Source organism: Pelecanus crispus, chromosome 1 (assembly GCF_030463565.1).
Source record: "Pelecanus crispus isolate bPelCri1 chromosome 1, bPelCri1.pri, whole genome shotgun sequence".
Classification (NCBI taxonomy): Eukaryota; Metazoa; Chordata; class Aves; order Pelecaniformes; family Pelecanidae; genus Pelecanus; species Pelecanus crispus.
In genome coordinates, this window is record NC_134643.1 from 28,492,487 (window position 1) to 28,514,709 (window position 22,223).

Here is a 22,223-nt window from a genome sequence, read left to right on the forward strand (position 1 = left end):
TCTGTGCGCCTTGCTGGTATTGTCCCTTAATTCGGTTGCAGGAAGCGAATCCAAAGAAGCTTTTTACATTCTGATTTTTCTATTTTCCACCCAGGTTTGATTAGTTTTCTCACATTCGTCCTGCTGTCTGGACCTCTCACCCCAGCAAGAACATTTCTAAAAGTTTTCTGAAACGATTATGTCAGGCAAAGCAGGTTACTTCTGCTTGCCATCTCGTTTGTACCGACTTAGAGCAGCTTTTCAAAGGAAGTCTGGTTTTACCATTACAAGTGGCAAAACTTAAAAGCATTTACTAACTTGCACACAATTAACCATGGAAGGGAAGCAATTCCCAAATGCACGTGTAGTCGCTGCTGTGAACACCTCCTGCGAGGTTCAGTTTGTGCGTGGCTCCCGCAGGTTCAGAAGTGCTGGTCCTGTCATCGTGGGGCACTGCTGACGATTCACTCCACAAAAAGGGTGCCCACAACACATCTCACAGCCTCGTATCCTGCACTTCTTCCTCCGTCTCCTCTTGCAAGGCAGTGATTTTGGGTCTAGGTTTGCGTTTGCTGGAGTTTCTGTGGTGTATTGGGAGTAGCTTAAGGCGATCAGCGTGGCTGATGGCTTGCCTGAAGGAGCTCTTTTCGTTCAGCAGCTTCTGAATGGATTCATACTGCCGCAATTTATTGTCCTCGATTACCTGAAGAAACATATCACTCCGTTAGATGGGTAATGGTGGTGCTGACAGAATTCAGCTAACAAACACAACTAACGGGGCAGGGAAGAGACATGAAGACATAGCAGAGATCTTCTTCTAACGGGAAAAGCCCTGTTTACAGCTTGCAATTTCTAATTACAACCATAAAAACAGATGTTAAGATTTTAACATGGAAAAGGTGCCTATTGTTCAAGTTACAAAATGCCATTAGGCTTGCTGTTTTCTCCTTGCAACTTGATTTTTACATCTGAGATCGCTTGTTGAACTCTCCGGGTACCGTGGCATTTCCCTGGTGCTGCTAAATGGCCAGGTTAAGAAAGCGTTAACTGCAGAAAACAGAGTTATATCACAAGCAGAGGGAGAAGGCTGCCAGCAAGGTGCCAGGCCTTCTTTGCTTTCTCCTTGCCAAACAAGGAAGCGCTGCTGGCCTGTGTTTGAAGGAGACAACAGGTTTGCCCTGTACGGCTGTGCCAGCCTCCCCTGTCAGGCGGCAGACCGGGAAAAATCAGGCTCCTCCGCTGGCACTGCAATGCCAGCACGTCTTGCATGAGGGCACAGGTCTGACGGGGAAAAGCTTTTAGCAGCTAAAATGTTGTTCAGACAGTGGGAAACCTGCTCCAGGCAGAGTCTGCGTGCCTGCCGGGGCTCTGCCGAGACAGCCGAGCGCAGCATGGGCTGCGGGCTGGCGGCAAGGCTGAAGTCCAGCACGTGTACAGGAGCAGCGCGTCCCAGACAACGTACAACCTGCCTGTTGACTGGCCTCCTTCAACTCCAGGCTGTATTCCTCCTGCTAATACACCCAAGCAAATACACATGGAAAATGATGTTTCACTCTGCTAATCAAATGAAGGTCCTCTCTTACGGAAGAGTCAAGAAAATACAGAAGAAGGAGCCTCATTTTTCAGGACAATTAGATAACTTGCCTTTTATTTCCTTTTCTAACCATAACAAAGGTTATAACAAAGGAAATACCCCAGACCTTTAATACTTTGTCACCTTGATTAAACAAGACAGGAATGTTCAAGTGACTTGATGAAAGAAATCAGCGATTCTGACCATATTTTCTCAGGAAACCCCTCTGCCCCATGGAGCCTCCCATTGCTCAAGAGCAAGGGCAGCTGTTTCTGCATTAGCAGTGGTAAAGCTCTGTGAGATGCTGGGATTTTTCTGGAGCTCCTGAGCCAATCGGCAACATAAGGCACCTGGATCAGCAGCTGGGTAACCTACACAACTGTCCCTCTGAAAGAAGGAATCCAGCTCTTCCATAACGTGACCTAGCTCATCTGAACACAGGTGTCTATGGCAGCTCATGTGAAAGAGCAAACAGGAGCTTACTGCTCTTCTGCAGGTGACTAGGTTGCTCGACTGCCTTGAATGACCCACATCGATCCAGCCAACTTCATCAATTCTGCTTGCTGTGCTTTGCACATTCATCAAATGTAATGAAACAACAGTACGTGAGACTACGAGAAACGCTCACCAAGAATCGCTGGCACTCCAGCATCGCCTCCAGCCTGTGTTCAGAGAGTATCACCGTGCAGTTGGCAAACGCATGCTTCAGAGTCTTCCTGATCACTTGGGAGGTTCTGAAAGGCAAACAAGCATCGGTGTTTAGACTGCAATGTATATGCCAGCACAGCTCGTAACTTTATTGATGGTATTTAATAGTCTAGCTGGGTGTTGTAGAGCTCACGTGCATGGACACCAACACTGCAGTGTCTCAGCGTGCTGCATTTCTGCTGTGAAAGTGCATATCAGCCACAAAGCTAAGGTTGTAACTAGGCTTCCCTGATCCCCCGTGCAGAATTACTAACATACAGTACTGAAATCAGGTTTAGTAACGGACCAGACAAGTTACAGAAGGTCTCTCTCGGTGGTGCTGCCTCACTGATTTTCTTATTTCATATTAGAAGATAGAGCAAATGATCAAAACGTACACAGGGTCCAGGTGAGCGCTTGGTTCATCGAGCAGCAAGATTTTAGCTTTGCTGAGAACTGACCGGGCAAGGCACATCAGCTGTTTGTGGCCGTGACTGAGGACGCAGCCTCCGTCCACAAGAACGAAATCAAGCTGGCCTGGAAATTGCTCAATTACAGACTTCAGCCCAACCTGCCGGAAAGAAAAAGGACAGGAAAAATGGGTGAGATACAGTTACTGCTGACGGTGGGTATGGCAACCAATGCCTCTAATTTCCTTGCCTTTCATTTCTGATAGCAAAAAGAAAATTTAAATTGATGAAAAGGAGAATCTGTCCTATAAAGACAACAAGCTAGTAGCTGGATGATGTGAAAAGCACTGAAATATTTGTCTCTTACAACATGCTAGGATTTATGTTGGGAAGCTGAGAGTTAATGCTTCGTTTGTTTGTCACATTCAATGAGTTTTGGCATTTTGACCAAAACATTCTGAGTTAGCAGGCTAGAGAAAGCAATATATTTGAAACTTTTTATCCAGCAGCAATGTATGTCCTTGGAAATGTTAAGGAAAGTGATTTTTGAAAGGAAACAAGGCCTCTTTGGTTACTAGGAGGGTAAAAAGAAATGACCAAAATTCATACGCTACATTACAGCAACAGAGAAAATAACCCAGGTCACCACGGCCGTTGTCTCGATGGCTCTGAGAGCGTTTCCATCTGCTCCTTTTGCTGCCCCAAAGGTCTTGTGCACTTTGTTCGTACTAATGGCATCACGGGCTTCCCTCTAGCACTGCTGACAAAATATTTAGAGGGGTGCCCATGCCAAGTGAAGCTGCTTCACTTGGACCAGAAACAAGAATCCAGCCCGGGACATGTCTTCTGTTTCTTCCAGTGCTCCTTTTTGCTCTCATTGGGAGATGCATTTTGTACACCTCAAAGCAAAGCTTTGCATTTCCACAGGTCCAAACCAACTGTTCTCCTTGGCCTAATCAGCAGTGTTTACAGAGAAATTTTTGTAAAATATGAGAACTAAAAAACATATGTGAGTTGCATTGCTCCAAAAGATGTTACAAAAATGCGATGCAACCTGAGTGCTTTATGAAGACCCCCCCCTTGGATTTTTGAAATATTACTGATCTGCAATTCATTTTCATTCCAGGGCAAAAAAAGATTTGAATTCCTCCTTTGTGTTTCCATTTTGCATGGAAACCATATTAAACTGGGAGGTGTGGGTATGTCTGTTCATTTTCTAAAGAGTTCATGATTTTATTTATAAGCAAATTAAGGCCACTGCTTTGTTCCTCACTTCTCTTTTGAACACACACCATGTCCTTTAATGAAATTTTGCAACTAACGGCTGGAAAAGGTGCTTTCTTCTTAAAAATGCACAGTGTCTCTCTGTGTACCTGTAGGGTCCAGACAGCTGACTGCAAGTGTAAAACTTAGCTTCAAAAGTTGACACAAGTCTGACAGATTCAGGTGCTGAAATATGGGGGCAGTAAAAAGTGAAACATCTGTTCAGACAACGCCTTGCTCTCTGCAGCTGATTGCAGGGAGCATAAAAAGCTGATGCTGATCTCAGCAGGATCCTCTAAATCCTCAGCAGCCAACATGGGTCGGGGATAAGTGGACAGTTAACTTTCTGTGCTGTGCTCCCAAAGTCACACTGACTGTTGCTAACAAGCCAGATTTCAAGAGCATGAACTTTGCAAACAATCCAATCACTCCTACTAAAAAGTATTACAGCTCTTTTTCTTTTCTATTTGCTTTGGTCTCTCGCCTGTGCAATGAAATACTCTGTATCACACATAGATTTGCCAAACTCCTTAATGATAAACACTTCAAAATAATTTTTTGTCACACCATTGTAAATGAGGTGTAGGTCATTAAAATCCCAGGCTCGATTCACGCACGCAGTGAAAACAACCCTCAAAAGCAGAAGTAGAGCTTGTCTTTTTCAAGAAAGGGGATGTTAATCCACACTCCATTTTTTCCCCAGCTTCAGAGAAGCGGAGAAGCATAGCACTGAGCGTCTTGTTGCCTCTGCTAGAACCGACTGAAAGGCTTCTGTCACATCATTTAACCAAAAATATCATTATTTTTTATTTGACAGTAAATTGCTCATAGAAAGTGTCTATTTTCCCCTTTTCCAAAGATAGGGAAGAAATTAGATAAACCCAAAAGACAGAGAGAAGCAGAGACAGAGTTAACCTCCTAGATGGAAAAGGAGGAAGCTTTCGGATTAAGTCACACACTGGGAAGCATTTTCTGATACTTGAGACTCGCTACGAACAGGGAAAATGGCACCAATTCATTACTGAGCCTGTATTAATTAGATCATCCCTACCTTGGAAAGAGAAATCTGCTTTCTAGGCTGCAGCTCTTTCTCTCCCATAACTCTCATCTGCCTTTTCTCCAGGCATTACGTACACCTGTGCAACCTACTAAGCACTATCAGAGCGAAGAGGTGGCATCTGACAACTGTAATGCATGGGGTTCAGCTCAGCATGGAAACAGAACTGTAAAAATCTGGCTCCTAATCTTGAAAAAAAACAAATTTAGCTAAAGCCTCAACATAGAATTAGAAGAAAACTTTAAGGTTCATAAAATCTAATATTCCATGATTCTTATTTTCCACGGCAGAGGCAGCTGCCCATGACACAAGCAGTACGTAAGCCTGAATGTGGTGTCAGAGAGTGCTCCTTCTCAGCTGGCTTTACACTGGCCTGAGAATCTCAATAACTGGAAAATACTTGGAGGAAAGATTTTTCTAAGCTGAATACAAATATTTCCTATTGCAATAACACCATTCTTATTTCTAGGACAGGCCACAGATATTTTTCCTGTTTTTTTCCTGGCCTCCAAAATGTTTACTAGTAATTTCTACACATTTTGGTAGAAAAATGCCTTGCAGAGATTTCATAGATTTAACAAAGCATTAAAATGCGAATAGATTACAGGACATTTTGCTGTATCAGCTTCCTCCACTTTTTTTTCTCTCAGGGTCACCCAGCAGAGCCAAACAGAAAACCTCACTTACGCTAAATCACTGCATGAGGAACCCAGACTGTGGTGGTTTTCTTTTTTTTTAATCTCTGACAAAGGCACCTTTTTATTAGGTAATAAGGAAACATGGTTTTTGGCATTATCTTTCCTTAGCATTTTTTTTTTCTAAGACTTTATATAAATGTAACATACGACAATCATTTGACCTACACTGTGCTCTGCTGTAACCACTTCACCAGAGGGATAGAAATAACACTGAACAGTTTTACCTCCTCTGCAACTTTCCATATTTCTTCATCATTCCACTGCCCATAAGGATCCAAATTCATCCGAAAAGTTCCAGAAAATATGAACACTTTCTACGAGAAAAAAGATATACAGACACAGGTAGATAGATACCCCAAAACATTGTGTAAAGCATTGTGAATTGTAAAGCATACACACAAAGAATAACCTGCCACACATAAAGCTTACTGCAGGTTATTAAAAATTTTGGAAAACTTTCTTCCAAAAAAAGTGATTTTAAAAATCCTTATGTTCAGTTTTTGGCAATTGTCTTAACAAAAACTTACCCAGACTTGTCTGAAATACAGTAAAAATAGCATTTCAGCAGTTTTCAGGCTAAAAGATTCCCTGTATTTCCATTTTGGAATAAGCCTTTTAAAAACTATTTTTGATTCTTTGTTATGTGAAACATATTCAAACAAAAAAAAAAAATCACCAACCCAAAGCATGTGTTCCCACAATTTTTTTTTGAGACAAAAGGACCTCCTGGATATTTGTCGGTATTCAGGGACAGTGTCCTAAGTTGGTTTTTGTCAATGAATTTTTCTTTTTCTAATCAATTGTAGCCACATATATATTAGCATCATCCTGTTACCTGACATTTTACCATGTCCCAGTCCTATCTCAAAAGAGGTTGGGTTTTTTTTTTCCCTTTCTCTCACTGTCACTGAGATGTGACACAGCACGGCCTGATTCATGACTGTAGCAGCAACAACCCACTCTCATATGAGGCTTCCCTGATGGATGCTACGGCCCGTGCTCGCTCCCTGCTCTGTCCCGCGCCTCCCTTCCATCACACAAGGTGAAGAGGATGCACATTTCCCGGCACTGACAGCGCATCCTTCTTGCACTGAAGTTTACTACTCAGTTCGGCTTTTCTCATCGGTTTAGGCAAGCAGATTTAAGTGAACATCCCTTAGATACATGTTTTGTAGCTCGAAAAGCAATGACTCAGACAAAATTAAATATTTGTTTAATCTCTTTTTACATGGGGTGGGTGTGTCAGATTCTGGTGGAAATGGGGTTCTTCAAAGGACACTGAGGTTGCACAATATTTCTTAGGAGATAAAACCAAGCCGTTGCTTTCTATGCCGCCAGGTACACCTGCTGCTTGTAGCAGGGACAGCTTGCTCTCAAAGAATGTAAGTGCCCTGTTGAGAAATATTACCATTTGCTTGCTCTTTCCTTGTACATAGGGAACAAATACCGAGAGGAAAGATTTGAGGCGATTATTTTCTTCTCTTTTGTCTTCCTAAAGAAAATATTTATTTAGAGAAAAATGCGTTGAAATGCCAGTGATTCACAACCACATCATTTCTTGGAGTCTTGGTAGTCAAATGATACCGAAAGCAGTGAAGGACTAGCTGTACCAGCAGAAAATGGCTGAGAGAATATACTTAGCAAGTACTTTCCCAGAGTTTGGCCAGTCTACCACAATTTCCATCTGACCTAACCTGGGAACTTGGCATTCTTTCATCAGATTTCAAAGTGATTTACACACGCATTTACATTGATCATTTAATTATGATTAATTAAAAGTTTAAACGTGGCAGAGGAAAATAAATTACATTAATTAATTTGCTTAATTAAGATATGTAAGCCATTGCCAGTAACTTATTTGGTGTAAGAGAGAAGGAAGTACCTGATTCAAGAGACCAGAGGAGAAAAGCAGCTGCACCGTGGTGCCCTGCAGTCAGTGGGGTGGATTTAAGTGCGATGATACCTTCCCTGCAGTGCCAGCAACGCACCGACCGAGCTGCAGCGGAGGCAGCAGCGCCCACAGCTAAAAGTCATTGAAGCATTTTTGGTAGAGACTAGGGGAAAGAGCAGACTCTTTGCTTTATAATCATGATTGTTAATAATGAATGCTTGGGAGAAGTACAGCGCAGCCCCTTTCCCATGCCCTGCACTGGTTAGGTGGCGTGAGTGGGGCAGTGTATTTGCAGCAGGATTAGATTCTTCCAAGTAGTGGGTGCGGTAGAAATAAAAACGCTGTGGAAACAGTGTCAGACATGGGTTTGTTCACACTTTGAGCACCTTACATTTAACTAATGGAATAGGTATTTTCATTTCTCAGTGGTAAAGAATAGTTAACCGAACAAACCAGTTCTAAAGATAGGACTGAATGACATTCCTGCTGAAGTGCAGCAGGCAGAGAAATGCAGAGAACTACTTTCTTTAGAAACTGCTGTTATTCCTAATAACTGTGCTTTCAAGAAGCAGGGCACTAAAAGCAAGCTATTCCCAAAAGCACTTTTTTTTCCCCCCACAAGGTAAATATTTCATTGTCCTGAATTCTGGTACTTCTCTCTCCATTTCAACACCTCCTTCCTCCCAGCTCATTAGAAACCACATAGGGTTCACTTGAGTAAATATCATGTGAGTCACATTGGCAGTTCAGAGTCCACTTAAGCAGAAAAAAAACCCCAAAAATTCTTAAAAGCTAGAAGTCTGAAGTGAAAAAACCCAAAAGTTAATCCCATGGACTTACGCGTTGTTTATAAATATGGAAGAAGTAGAAATAAGGAGAGCATTGGAAGGGGGAATGGATGGCTGGGGAGGCTGGCAGCAAATCTGGAACCGTTTCCTTCTCGGGCACTTGTTCAGATTCACCCAGGATGATAATGGTTGTGATCATACAACAAACAGTTTCTCAGACCTGACAGCCACCCACAAGCAAAGCTCTCAGGAATATAAGTACAGTCATGTTTATCCTCTGACCACCCCAAATATTGTAAATCAACCCCTCTGAAGGACATTAATCCCCTCAGTGGCTAGAGCCTCTGAGTATTGATTATGGTGTGGGATACACCCAGCTTGCAACAATGAGCTTCCTAAGTGATTTAAGTACTATGTGGAGAACCAAGACGCTGGCGTACCTAAGCAAATGCATACAGAAGAGTAAAGGATCAGTTGAGAAGAGGCTGCTAAGGAGTGAGAGTATCCTGGCTGTGAGTAGTTGCTGTTGCAATGAAAGACAGCCTGTCTACAGGTCCTCAGTGAGACCCACAGACCCTTGTCCCCATATGCCCCAGGGCTGGAGAGCAAACACAACATCAGCTGCAACCAGAGAGTAACAACGATATGACCTCCACGTAGCCTCCTCCGCTTCATATATATTATGGCAACAATATCAACATGAAAGAAAATCAAATTGCTATGTGAATGCCTTAGTATTAGGTGCAGAGTTAGAGGTTTTGTTTTCATAAATGTCCTTTAGGGACATTAAAGTATTTACAGACAAGAATAAGAGCATGGGAGCAATGAAGACCATCTGCAAGTTTTTTGGGACCAGTTCTGTAACGTTGTCCCCTGAAGATGCTAAAACCTCTGCCTCCTATAGAGCTTATTGGTGTACACCAGTGCTGTGCTCCTGGCAACACTGAACCCATGGTACAGAAAACAACCTATCTACTGCCCAAAATGAGCATCAGGGATTGTTAATTAATGTCCCCAGGTGCTCTGTGCATGGGTCTGGTGCAGCAGATGCTCCCCAGTATAGTGATGCCGACTCATCTCGATGTCCTGCTGGAACCCAGCCTCTGCGGGACCCTCTGCGGGACCACCTCTGGGGAGCGGTGCTGCTCAGCAGGCTGCACCGTGCAGGAGTGCCCTGGCACGCTGCAAAACAGCCACCCCCGCGACCTCCGAAAGTGAACAGCCCTGAAGGGTGTGAGAAGCGATGAAACAGTGCTGGAGACAGACAGGCAGAGAGACAGACAGATATAGTGAATAAAGGGAGATAGCTACTGAAAAATTGGAACTACAAAGATGAAAGTTGCAAAGTATCACTTCTTAAGTAAAACAAAGGAGAAAAAGTGATTCGATTTTATTTTTGTCAGTCCCACAAACTGTAGTGATCTTGTTCTCCATGCTAAGCTTGATTTTAACTCTATATGGAATATTTACACATAGAAAAGGGTGTGAGATCCGCCAGGATGCAGTGGAATAACACTCAAGAAGACACCAGGAGTCATCCCCTTCCTTTGAGCTAGCAGCACCTTATGGGTCTCAGGTTTCTCCTGATTTATTTTAATGGAAAATTGGCTGCAGGTCTCCAGTTCTCCATTCAAAGCTAAATTTCTGAAGCCATTTTCTCAATTTGACTCCATTAAATACTTCAGGATGCAATCTGCATGAGGACTTGTATGCCAAAGAGCATCAGTGTGTTGAAACCAGATGCAGCTGGATGTGCTCACCCTGGAAATGTGGTGGGGAAACTCTTTCAGAAGAAGCATCAGAAAAGACTGTCCAGAGAGAAGGGATGATGGGCTGCAATTGCACTTCAAACAGCCTGTTATCATTGGAGTAATTCCTTTGCATGAGAATGACAAACATCCTGTAGGAGCAGTGCTGTGGTCAGGCTGTGCTTCAGCAGTGCCAGCGTTTGAGGAGCTACAGGAAGGAACTTCCTTGTGGGTGCTCCAGGAAACATGGTATATGATTTACCCCTTCACGCTACTGCAATGCACTGACAGCTGGATTTGAGATACTGAAAGAAACAGGTTTTTGCCTTTGCTCTGGCTCAGCGTGATCCCTGACCACCCCGCAGGCCATTACAGCATCGCCTGAACGGAGCAGATGGCAGTGCGTTAGGATGCTGTGTGTGCTATGCAGGCACGCATCAATGAGGCTCCCACAGAGGAAAAGCACTTCTTTTCTTCTAACTTGGGAAATTTAGCGTTAAGGAAGAGAAGGAGAGTGTTGGAACGCTTTCACAAGGAAGCACACTTCAGGTAGAGCTCCGTTCTCCTTTTGCTAGCGAAGCCTCTCATGGAGACAGCGAATATCCACGTATTGCTGTAGGCCAGCCTCACAGGAAAGGGAAGTCATCTTTTTTTTTTCCCCCATTCTGAAGCCATAGGTGAACAGCAAAGAAGAAAAGGCTCCCTTTGTTCTGCTGGTAAAGGCAGGGTGGCATATGCGATTTCTCTTCCCTGCTGGGAAAGTGCTGGTGTAAACTTCGTTTTGTTCTGGATGTGGGAGCTTTTGAGGCATAATGTGCAGTTCTTTGGCAAGGCTTTGGGACAGGAGCTGCAGCTGAAGCACGCAAACAGGTTGGCAACTCCTGTGACCTTCCAGAGAATGGAGGGCTGGGATTTTTTGGTGTTGATCTATGTATCAGGGACTTCCAAACTGAACTAAATGTGTAATTTTAAGAATGAACTAACAGTGCACCTCACTAGCAGAAGGGCAAGTTACACTGCTCCTGTAATAAATCTCTTGCATTTTGCTGATGGCTGCAGAATGATGTTTTCTATACCATTAGTGACTCTATAGTTAGTACTCAGCTATGAGAATTATTAAACATATTGGTCACTGGGACAAGGAGGCTACTTGTTACCAAGCATTCAGTTTTTTCCTCAGTCCATACCTTCCCAAGGACAGCTGGAGATGGAAAGCAGAAACCCTGCTGGGCAACCACAGCCCAAAGGAGGAAAGAGCCAAGAGCAAAAGTGTGACTATAGGAGACACAGGGAAGCCCCTTCCAATAGAGAAAGTTATACTTGGCTCTATAGCTATATCAGGAAAATTTCCCAGTGGAGACACAGCTTATACTGGTGAAAGCATCCTTCATCCTATACAGACGCCCTTTGGAGGACAGCTGTATAACATACCTGTCCTCCAAACTAAATAGATGCAGCTGCATTTGCAGTTCCCTGCACAGCTGCCTCAATCTGACGGGACTTTTTTTCATGCTTGCAACCAACAATCATGCTGCAGAACAGAACCAGCAATAATAAAGAAATAAAAATTTACAGGAATAGATAGACGTGAAAAAGTTGAAGAGAGGACAGAAAGGGTGACGATAGGTCAGCTATCAAAGGGCAGCTTGCCAGCAAGCCTCAGCTCAGCAGGCAGCGTGTGACCAACCAGGCTGTCGGTAGAGCTCAGGCAAGAAACAAATCCAACCTGTGGACTCACCACCGCTCTCTTGGTTCTGCTTTCTTGGGGGTGTAACTTGGCAGTGAAGAAAGAGTCTGTTCCAGCAAGGTCAAAGTGCTAAAAAATTGCTGCCTTTGAGGAAATTTCAGAGCATGATTGTGGAAATGCACAGAGAGGAAAGAGTTGTGCCTTCTTTGCATGCCTACTTTCAATAAATGCCACTCAGGCTACTGTGGGATAGTATTTTTGAAAGGGAAGCTATCACAACTCAAAACTGATCATTAAGTAGAAAAAATAAATTTTGAGTCCCTCTTGTGTTTGCAAAATCAAAGCCATTGTGTTTTCAGCATGAGCATTTCAGCATCTTTTAACAGCTACCAAAGCCAAGACAGTGCCATCAGGAACAGCTCAGTCAGAGTTAAATGCCACCTCCATGACACTGAAATAGATCAGGAGTCACTATAGCCACTGAGTGACACTCGTATTAGTGACTTCACTATAATTAGTTTCGTTTCTTGTATTGTGGTCGAAAGCAGAATTTAGCCTACATACCCGGTGGAGGTTGAAAGTGAAGACAGGACTCTGCTCTGCTATGATGGTTATGGAAAAGAAAACCACTATTTTGAAACTGTAAACCTGACAGCGTATTTTTCAGTTAAATTGGCTGGCTGTTCCAGAGTCTCTCCAGCTATTTTAAAGCACCTGCTATAGTCAGTGCACAACCGCGTTATACCACATACATGTTCACTGCAGCTCACCAGCTTTCTAAGACAGTAACCACATTTCTAAGACAGTAGAACATCTGGGAACAAACCAATATGCACAGAAAGCAGTTGGCAACACCTTTCTGGTGGGGATAGGATGGGGGGAATAGCATAATAAGGGTTTGACAGCTGACAGTCAGAAGGAGATCCTTAGTCACCCTGGTTGGCCCACTCCTTGGGTGCCAAGGAGTGGACCACCAGGGTGACCAAGGATCAAACCATACTTATCAGTCTCTGGGGCTAGTCACCACCCCTCAGGGATGGATAAAGGTGGGACAGACTGCATGTCCCCTCACAGTGTGGCAGGCTGATCTGCAGCTGGTGTCCGTCTGCCTCCCAATACCACAAGTGACTCATTGGTAAGATTGCAGTCAACTGTTACTTGAATTATTCTGCCACACTCACAAGATTTCCAAAGGAATGAACATTGGTATGGAAAAGACTGTGTATGTTGAGTAGCTGAAGAACTATCCAGCGTATAGGTTTCAAAGCAGAGAAGGCCAATATGTATTACTCCTGTATCAGTGTTGTTGGAAAGGACTGTCAGCTTTCAACAACAAAAATACAAAACATGGCATTAAAATTATGCAGTTCATTCCATCAGTTTTCATTCCTACCTTTACAGTGAGTGATCACTTTTCAGTGTTACTGCATGCAGCCAATAATGTTCATTTCCGAGACAGATAATCCATAAACTGTAACTAATGTAGGACACTGGTCCAGCGGCAGGGACATTGGCAAGGGACTCAGAAGCCCTAGATTTAATTGTTTGCTTCTCCTTAGACTATTTTTCTTGTTCCAGTTATTTGAGAGTATTAGGGTGCCTAAACCCATGTGAGAAGCTGCTTCCTTTTTCATCTCTGAAATTATATTACTTCCCTTATGCCAGGACTGCTGCAAGCATAAATAACATGAAGTGCTCCCTTATACATGCACCATGACATGAGGGAATGAGCGGGAACAGCTAAAAAAGTGATGAGTCCAAGCTGGGGATCAGCTAGTGGGCTAGTAAAACGTAAGATAAGCAGTAATTCTGCTACCAGCCTGTCAGGGAAAACAGGCAATGTATTGTATCCACATGTTAACCATACTATGTGGTGTAGGGGTTTAGAAAACAGCAGCTGAGAACACCACTGATTGTATTTTTTCTTCAGGTGGCACTATCTTGTTTTGAATCAACATGCAAATTGTTTCAGAGGTGCAGGGCTATGAACGCTTCTGTTTGCGTGTGCTGTACTTTCCCATTTCTAGAAGACTTCTTGTGTGAGTGGCATAGAAACCCTCAAAAAGTAAAGTTTGCTGCAAAGCATTGCATCCATCCATCCATCCATCCATCCATCCCACTCACCTTTTCACAAAATCTTTGCATTTTGTTTCTGTTTCTCAGCATAAAACACCTAGTTTCCAGCTTGAAGGTAACTATGTGCATATGGATATAGAATCAATGAAAATCAAGGCACACAAATATACAATAATCTCATTACCTGAGGAATCACTCCAAATGCCTTTCTCCATTGCTGCACGCTGACCGTGTTCCAGGAGACTCCATCAATCTGGATATCCCCTTCTGTATTCAGCAGTCTTAAAAATGCAAAAAGTAAAGTGCTTTTTCCTGAACCAGTTCTTCCTAAAAGGCCCACCTGCAATGCAAATCATAAAAGCAAACACTTAATACTGCTCACATATTAACCACAGGCTAAGGCAGAAACACTTAGAGATCTGAGCAGTGGAGAACAATCCAAATGGATCTCAATGGGATAGTAAATGTCGCTCATTTGGGAATGATAAAAGCCTACAGCAAGGGCTGAATGAAATACTGGGCCAGGCTCTTCTTTGTTTTGATAGAATTAACTAAGATGAAAAATCTGTTAGTCTACCCTTAGCTGAAGAACAGAAAATTGCTTATATATTATCTTGCACTTATTAGTCCAGCTATTTCTGCCTCTTCCCTTTTCTTTTACTATGAAGCCCTCTTCAGCAAAACCCCATCCAGCAGACAAAAACCAAGTAAGGAGTGCACTTGAATCACACTACGAAGCTACGCCATTTCCATATAACTGAAAATAGAGGGCCTAACTCTGATCAGACTATGAATTTGTAATGGAGTAGCTTGGGCCGGAGGCAGTGGTCACAGCACACACCATGCCGTTGCCCACCCCCAAGCAGCAATGCAAGTCCTCAACCTGCCCAGCTGGTGCTGCCTTTCCTTACCTCTTAGGTGGGAAGAAACATAATACACAGGGGTTTTTTAAAATGTTGTGTTTCCCTTGTGGGATTGCACAGACCTATTGCTGGAACGAGCAATGTCTGCAGTTACCACCAGCAAATGCTGAGATACTGCCTTTTCCAACAGCTGGGTTTTACACAGCTAATGACGTCCTGTCTGAGTGTGGGCTGCTTTTGTAGGGTGACAATATACATGTGAAGGTAAAGAAGGGGATTCTTCCTGCTGCCTGGCATCCTTTCTGTAACAGTGCCTCAGGCCTCCGAACCAGATGAGCAGTCTGTGCTGTGTTGCACTGCCCCAGTCTACTGATTGGGTAGATTTGTATTCCAGTCAACAAAAAGGATGTGAAGGAAGACCCAGGGAACTGCAGACCTGTTAGTCTAACCTCAGTTCCTGGAAGAATTATAAAGATCATGCTGCATACTATTGTAAGGCATTTAAAGAATAACGCAGTCATCAGGCACAGTCAACATGGGTTCACAGAGGGAAAGTCCTGTTTAACTAATTTGATATCCTTCTATGATAAGGTCACCCACCTAGTCCATGAAGGGAAGGTGTTAGATGTAGTTTTTCTGGATTTTAGTAAAGCTTTTGACACTGTCCCTCACAGCATCCTTCTGGACAAGTTGTCCAGCTGTGGGATGAGCGGGTTCACGGTGCACTGGGTGAAGAACCGGCAGAAGGGCAGAGCTCAAAGGGTTGTATTAAATGGGGCTACATCTGGCTGGCAGCTGGTCACCAGCGGTGTTCCTCAGGGTTCAATTCTAGGGCCACTTTGGTTCAATACACTCATCAACAATCTGGATCAGGAGTTGAATGTGCCATTAGCAAGTCTGCTGATGATACCAAACTGGGAGGGGCTGTTGACTCTCTTGAGGGACAAAAGGCCTTGTAGAGGGATCTAGATACATTGGGCTATGGTTAATGGGATTAAATTTAACAAGTCCAAATGCCAGATTCTGCACCTAGGACAGAGTAATGCCAGGCACAAGTATAAACTGGGAGAGGAGTGGCTGGAGAGCAGCCCTGCAGAAAGGGATCTGGGGGTGCTGGTCGACAGCAGGCTCAGTACGAGTCAGCAGCGTGCCCTGGCAGCCAAGAGGGCAAACCACATCCTGGGGGGCATCAAACACAGCATAACCAGCCGGTCAAAAGGGGTGAATATCCCTCCATATTCAGTGTTGGTGCAGCCTCACCTAGAGTACAGTGTGCAGTTCTGGGCCCCACAATTTAAGAAGGATGTGAAGGTCCTTGAATGCATCCAGTGAAAGGCAACAAAGCTGGTGAAAGGGCTGGAAGGCGTCTCCTGTGAGGAGTGGCTAAGGACTTTGGGCTTGCTTAGTTTGGAGAAAAGGAGGCTGAGGGGTGACCTCATTGCTCTCTACAGCTGCCTGAGGAGGGGAAGGGGAGAGGGAGGTGCTGAGCTCTTCTCCCTGGTATCCAGTAATAGGACATGTGGGCATGGTTCAAAGCTGAGCCAGGGGAGGTTTAGACTGGACATGAGGAAGGATTTCTTTACCGAGAGCATGGTCAAACACTGGAACAGGCTTCCTAGAGAGGTGGTCAATGCCCCAAGCCTGTCAGTGTTTAAGAGGCATTTGGACAATGCCCTTAATAACATGCTTTAACTTGGTCAGCCCTGAATTGGTCAGGCAGTTGGACTGGATGATTGTAATAGGTCCCTTCCAACTGAAATAGTCTATCCTATTCTATTCTACTTTATTCTATTCTACCCCCTCAGCAGAGGAGAGCTCTACCCTTTCCTGCTTGTTTTATGTGTGTTTCCCTACAGGGCAGGGACAAATCCTTTCCAGTTTAAGGAGCACGCTCCAATTCTGGAAATGCTACCTCTGAGTCCAGGGTTCATCACCAAAATTGGACCAAGTTCCTAAATAATAGACATTGAAAAAAGGATCTTTGTTTTAATTGCTCTGCCCCCTCTCTTTACAGTACAAAAGTATCTTTCATTTTCCATACTCCACTGCTTCAAGGCATTTTCCAGGAAGTAAATCCACAAGATTGCAGTGGCACCCACAGCTCCACGCTCCAGGAATCACAGGTGCCTCTCTTCCAAAGGCAGAGCTGTTTCAGGATGGTGCTACAGGAAGTCAGACCCCCAGTTTCAAAATTTTGGTGCCCTCAAATTTAGTAGAAGAAACATTCAGTTCATGTAAACCAAACCTGGCAGAGTCTGGCTATCCAAACTAGGAGCAAAGAGCTGCCTCATGGCAAGGCCAGGAAGCTGTCGCTGAACCTGTTTTCTCTTCTATGGGAGAGTTAAAATCTCCTCTTGATCCGTATGGCTCCAGCTCAGGAAATCACATGAGTCTTTCTTCCCACCCCACCAAGGACAGTCCTTCAGAATGAACTTAAAGCAAAGTGTTAAACCTCTGCCTAATCGCTGTCCTGAAACTAAAGCTCTTTCTTGAACGCAACTCCAAACACGCATGAAGATTCATTAGAAGTTTGTCAATCTTCTAAAGAATAGAGCTGTTTATGGTTTGTTATATAATAATTCGGGGTGGCATAGAGCCCTCATCGAACGGGCGAGACGGCACCTCCACCCTCCGGCTGCCAGAGCCAGCGGTGCGTTACCCTTGGCACAGCGGCCAGTATTCTTTCGTGCCCTGCTCCACCTGGGTCAGGCTGCCCCCAGCACCTGCGCTCACCAGCGAGATTCCCTCTCCCCAGGAGGAGAAGGCGGGCAACTTCAGGCACAGGAATACAATTTTGGGAACCGGTGCATATGTATTTTATCGGTATATTCTGCTCCTCATGGCCAGCAAACATCCCCACTGTCCTTTACTGAGGTGTAAATAGCCTCAAGATTTCTAGGATAACTGAGGCAGATTTTCCTTGCCTTCTTTTTGTTTGCAGCCAATAATCGTACAGATGAGCCCTTTTTAAGAAGAAACACAAGACATTCATGTTCTTCATGTGCTTCAGATGATTACTTTGTCTTGAGACAATTTCATTTACAAAAGCTTACTGAACTCAACCTACTCTTTAGTCAACGAATAGGTTTATAATGACACCTCTATAGTTAAGCTTAATAGAAGTGAGATCAAACACAACAAAACAGTGCCTCACCCTCTGCCCTGAACTTATTGAAAAGGAAATGTTTTCTAAAACAGCAGCTCCTCCATCACCGTATTTGGCCGTAAGGTCCTTCACAGTCATTTGGCCCCCGGATGGCCAGTTCTTCTCTTCCTTCGCATGCTTGTTTTCAATTACAAGGGCATCTGAAAACTGGTTATTATTCTGTGACTTGATGTTTTTCGTCTCTTCTGTTGGCATGTCAATAAATTTAAATATTCGTCCAACAGACCGCATCTAGGAATCAAAACAAACAGTATTCTATTAGCTATCAAAGCAAATGAAACCAAATTATTTCTAATTCCAAGCCAGAACAATGAGTCTCTTTTCTCTGTAAGTTATACCATGATATAATTTTCAAAGGTAGGATACTTCTTGTATAGAGCTCTAGATTCTGTTGCTCTTGTACTACTGACATTGGTCCAACATGTGATTCCACTTGTTTCCTTTTTAAATGGACACAATAGCTCTTTCTACCTTTAAAAAAGTATTTTGAAAACTGTAGCTGACCTGTGTTTATGAAAACAAAGTATGATCATGAAAGCAATCTTGGAGTCTTCAACTCCTTCCTCCTGTAGGGGGTTGTCCAACCCAAAAACCAAAGTTCCTTGAATAATGATTGATCTCCAAAGATCAGCAGACTGTGTGGAATTTGTACGAGGCAAAGCAGTAGCATCAAGTAAAGAGGAACAATCATCAGACATTAATATCTGAGTATTTATGACAAATTATCATATCAATGAAATATAAATTATCATTATTTTTTACCAAAACATTAGTAGGAAATTCCATGATAATAATTTTATATCTGTAATTATACGTATTAGGTGAAATAATCAAGTTCTGTAGTTCATGAACTTCAGATAGAAGTTGCTAGTAGCAGTCTTGGTGAATTTTCAAAGGAGCATAGGAGTAGAAGGGATCCTCTTGACCTTTTTTTTTTTTTTAAATAGGTCAAGGATCAATTAATAAAAAGTTATTTTACCGCCTTTACTAGAACTTCAGTGCTCAGGTGGTCAGAAAACATGTTTTTAAGTCTATGGACCAGTTTGTTTTGTAAATTAATTAATTTTAACTTCTAAATACTTCTTTTTCCTAGCTGCTTTCCCCATTAATTTATGGAGGCCTACCTTAGATCCAGTCACCCTTTGTTCTCCAGGACTAATGAAAATCCAGGTTTAAGCCTCTTTCTTAACATATGTTCTCCTTCTCCAAACATCCCAGTTCAAATTAATCTTTCCTGTCTTACCAGAATGTGCACAGCATTTTGGATGATGTTTCACAAGGACACTGTACAAAGGCATTGATACCTTGCTATCTATATTAGGAATATCTCGATTAACACATCCTAGGATCATATGCTCTTTTGTCACAGTCACATCTTATAGTCATCCTCTGATCAAACAGTGGTCAGCCAAGCTTTCCTTCATCTTAGCCATTTCTAACTGAGGAGATCCTTACTTACAACAGAGGTTATTTTTCGCAGTCCCAAAATTCAAGCCTACACTTTGGCTACTGAAATCTATTTTATATCAGCCATTTGAGGTCACCTACTACATTTCAGCTCCCAGCATCCTTCATGCTAACATTGCTTTTCAGGTTTGTGCCTTTGGCAGATTTCTTCAATGCAAATTTTTTTTTCTTTGTTGAGAGCATTAGAAAAAGATTAAAATTAGCTCAGTCACAAATCTAATCTTTTGTTGAGTAGCCTCCCTACAGCTTAATACTTACAGCTTAATGCCATTTCCTTTCTGTCTAACTCATTAACTAGTCTACAGTTCTTGTAATAATCCTGATCTCCTTCATTTATATAATTTCTGAAATAGAGCCACAGCCAGTGCTTTCCTGAAGACAAATGAGATGTACTACATTACTTTTGTCTGGAAAATAAATAATCAAACACAATTATCAGGTTAGTCTGATGCAACCCTAATGTCAGCAAACATGAGTGAATTCACTCTGTAAGCACTGTGTCTTTGATTACTTCTTCAAACTAGTTTTTAAAGACTGCTGCCATCAGACTAACAAACTGATGGTGGCGTCAATGACTTCCCATTTCTTCTTCTTAACCAAAAGTGACAGTTGTTATTTTATCACCTGCCACCACCACTGCCAGCTTGGTGGATTCATTTGAAGTGGCCATTACCAGATCTCCAGCTTCTCAGCCAGTTCTTCCTGAACCCTAGGATGGGACATCTGGTCCCACCTGGTTTGCATGCATGGGGTGGCATTGTTCTAGCCCGGTTTCATAGAATCATAGAATCATAGAATCGTTTAGGTTGGAAAAGACCTTTAAGATCATCCAGTCCAACCATTAACCTACACTACCAAGTCCACTCTAAACCAATCAAGGGTAGACTAGACTAAACCATGTCCCAAAGTGCCACATCTACCCGTTTTTTGAACACTTCCAGGGATGGGGACTCCACCACCTCTCTGGGCAGCCTGTTCAAATGCTTGACCACCCTTTCCATAAAGAAATTTTTCCTAATTTCCAACCTAAACCTCCCCTGGCGCAGCTTGAGCCCATTTCCTCTCGTCCTATCGCTAACTACTTGGGAGAAGAGACCAACACCCACCTCACTACAACCTCCTTTCAGGCAGTTGTAGAGAGCGATAAGGTCTCCCCTCAGCCTCCTCTTCTCCAGGCTAAACAACCCCAGTTCCCTCAGCCGCTCCTCATAAGGCCTGTGCTCCAGACCCTTCACCAGCTTTGTTGCCCTTCTCTGAACACGCTCCAGCACCTCAATGTCTTTCTTGTATTGAGGGGCCCAAAACTGGACACAGTATTCCGGGTGCGGCCTCCCCAGCGCCGAGTACAGGGGAACAATCACCTCCCTGCTCCTGCTGGCCACACTATTCCTGATACTAGCCAGGATGCTGTTGGCCTTCTTGGCCTCCTGGGCACACTGCTGGCTCATGTTCAGCCGGCTGTCTACCAACACCCCCAGGTCCTTTTTAGCCAGGCAGCTTTCCAGCCACTCTTCCCCAAGCCTGTAGCGTTGCATGGGGTTGTTGTGCCCGAAATGCAGGACCTGGCACTTGCCCTTGTTAAACCTCATACAGTTGGCCTCAGCCCATTGGTCCAGCCTGTCCAGGTCCCTGTGCAGAGCCATCCTACCCTCCAGCAGATCGACACTCCCACCCAGTTTGGTGTTGTCTGCAAACTTACTGAGGGCGCACTCAATCCCCTCATCCAGATCATCGATAAAGATATTAAAAAAGACTGGCCCCAAAACAGAGCCCTGGGGAACACCACTCGTGACTGGCTGCCAACTGGACTTAACTCCATTTACAACTACTCTCTGGGCTCGGCCAGCCAACTCATTTTTTACCCAGCGAAGACTACACCCATCCAAGCCATGAGCTGCCAGCTTCCCAAGGAGAATATTGTGGGAGACGGTGTCAAAAGCTTTGCTAAAGTCCAGGTAAATGATATCCACAGCCTTTCCATCATCTACCAGGAGGGTCACCAGGTCATAAAAGGAGATCAGGTTGGTCAAGCAGGACCTGCCTTTCATGAACCCATGCTGGCTGGGCCTGATCCCCTGGTTGACCTGCACTTGCCTGTTGAGTTCACTCAAGATGAACCCCCGGCACCGAGGTCAGGCTGACAGGCCTGTAGTTCCCCGGGTTCTCCTTCTGGCCCTTCTTGTAGATGGGCGTCACGTTGGCAAGCCTCCAGTCATCAGGGACCTCCCCTGTTAACCAGGACTGCTGATAGATGATGGAAAGTGGCTTGGCAAGCTCCTCTGCCAGCTCCCTCAGTACTCTCGGGTGGATCCCATCTGGCCCCATAGATTTGTGAGCGTCCAGGTGGCATAGCAGGTCATTAACTGCTTCCTCCTGGACTATGAGGGCTCCATTCTGGTCCCCATCCCTATCCTCCAGCTCAGGGGCCTGAGTACCCTGGGAATGACCCGTCTGGCTGTTTAACTGAAATGTCCAGCTGCAGAACCCAATCACGTTTAGTTGAAGACTCTGATTTTAGATGGACTGAATCACTGAGTTCATCCTGGTAGTCCTAGAGTCTCCAAAATTTGCTACTGTTTTTCTCCTGCTATGCAGGAAACAAATTTCATCCCCTCACTTGAAGAAGATGTGGCATTACTCTACATTCAGATCCCTAAGCACCTTAGTCCAACTAACATTCCTCATTTTACCAAAATTTGACCTTTGTAAACAAACCTATAAGATAGTGTCAATTCTTATTGGTCAGAAATTATTTAGGAAAATAAATAAACAAACAGATAGATATCTTCATAGCTACTGCATCCAGGAGTATCTGGGCCTTATTATTAGCATTTGTTCTCTAATCTGTATTCCCACTAATATACCTCTCT

At 43.8% G+C, this 22,223-nt stretch overlaps 1 protein-coding gene across 1 annotated transcript in view; it reads right to left on the minus strand.

Moving 5' to 3' along the window:
• Positions 1-475: 475 nt before the first annotated feature.
• CFTR (CF transmembrane conductance regulator) overlaps positions 476-22,223 on the minus strand; it is a 95,496-nt gene continuing 73,748 nt past the window's right edge. Inside the window, exons 22-27 of the mRNA XM_075724763.1 lie at positions 17,875-18,117; positions 14,042-14,197; positions 5,892-5,981; positions 2,638-2,810; positions 2,181-2,286; positions 476-682 (exon numbers count right to left, since the gene is read on the minus strand). Coding sequence (XP_075580878.1) covers positions 476-682; positions 2,181-2,286; positions 2,638-2,810; positions 5,892-5,981; positions 14,042-14,197; positions 17,875-18,117 — 975 coding nt within the window. The remainder of the gene's footprint in view (positions 683-2,180; positions 2,287-2,637; positions 2,811-5,891; positions 5,982-14,041; positions 14,198-17,874; positions 18,118-22,223) is intronic.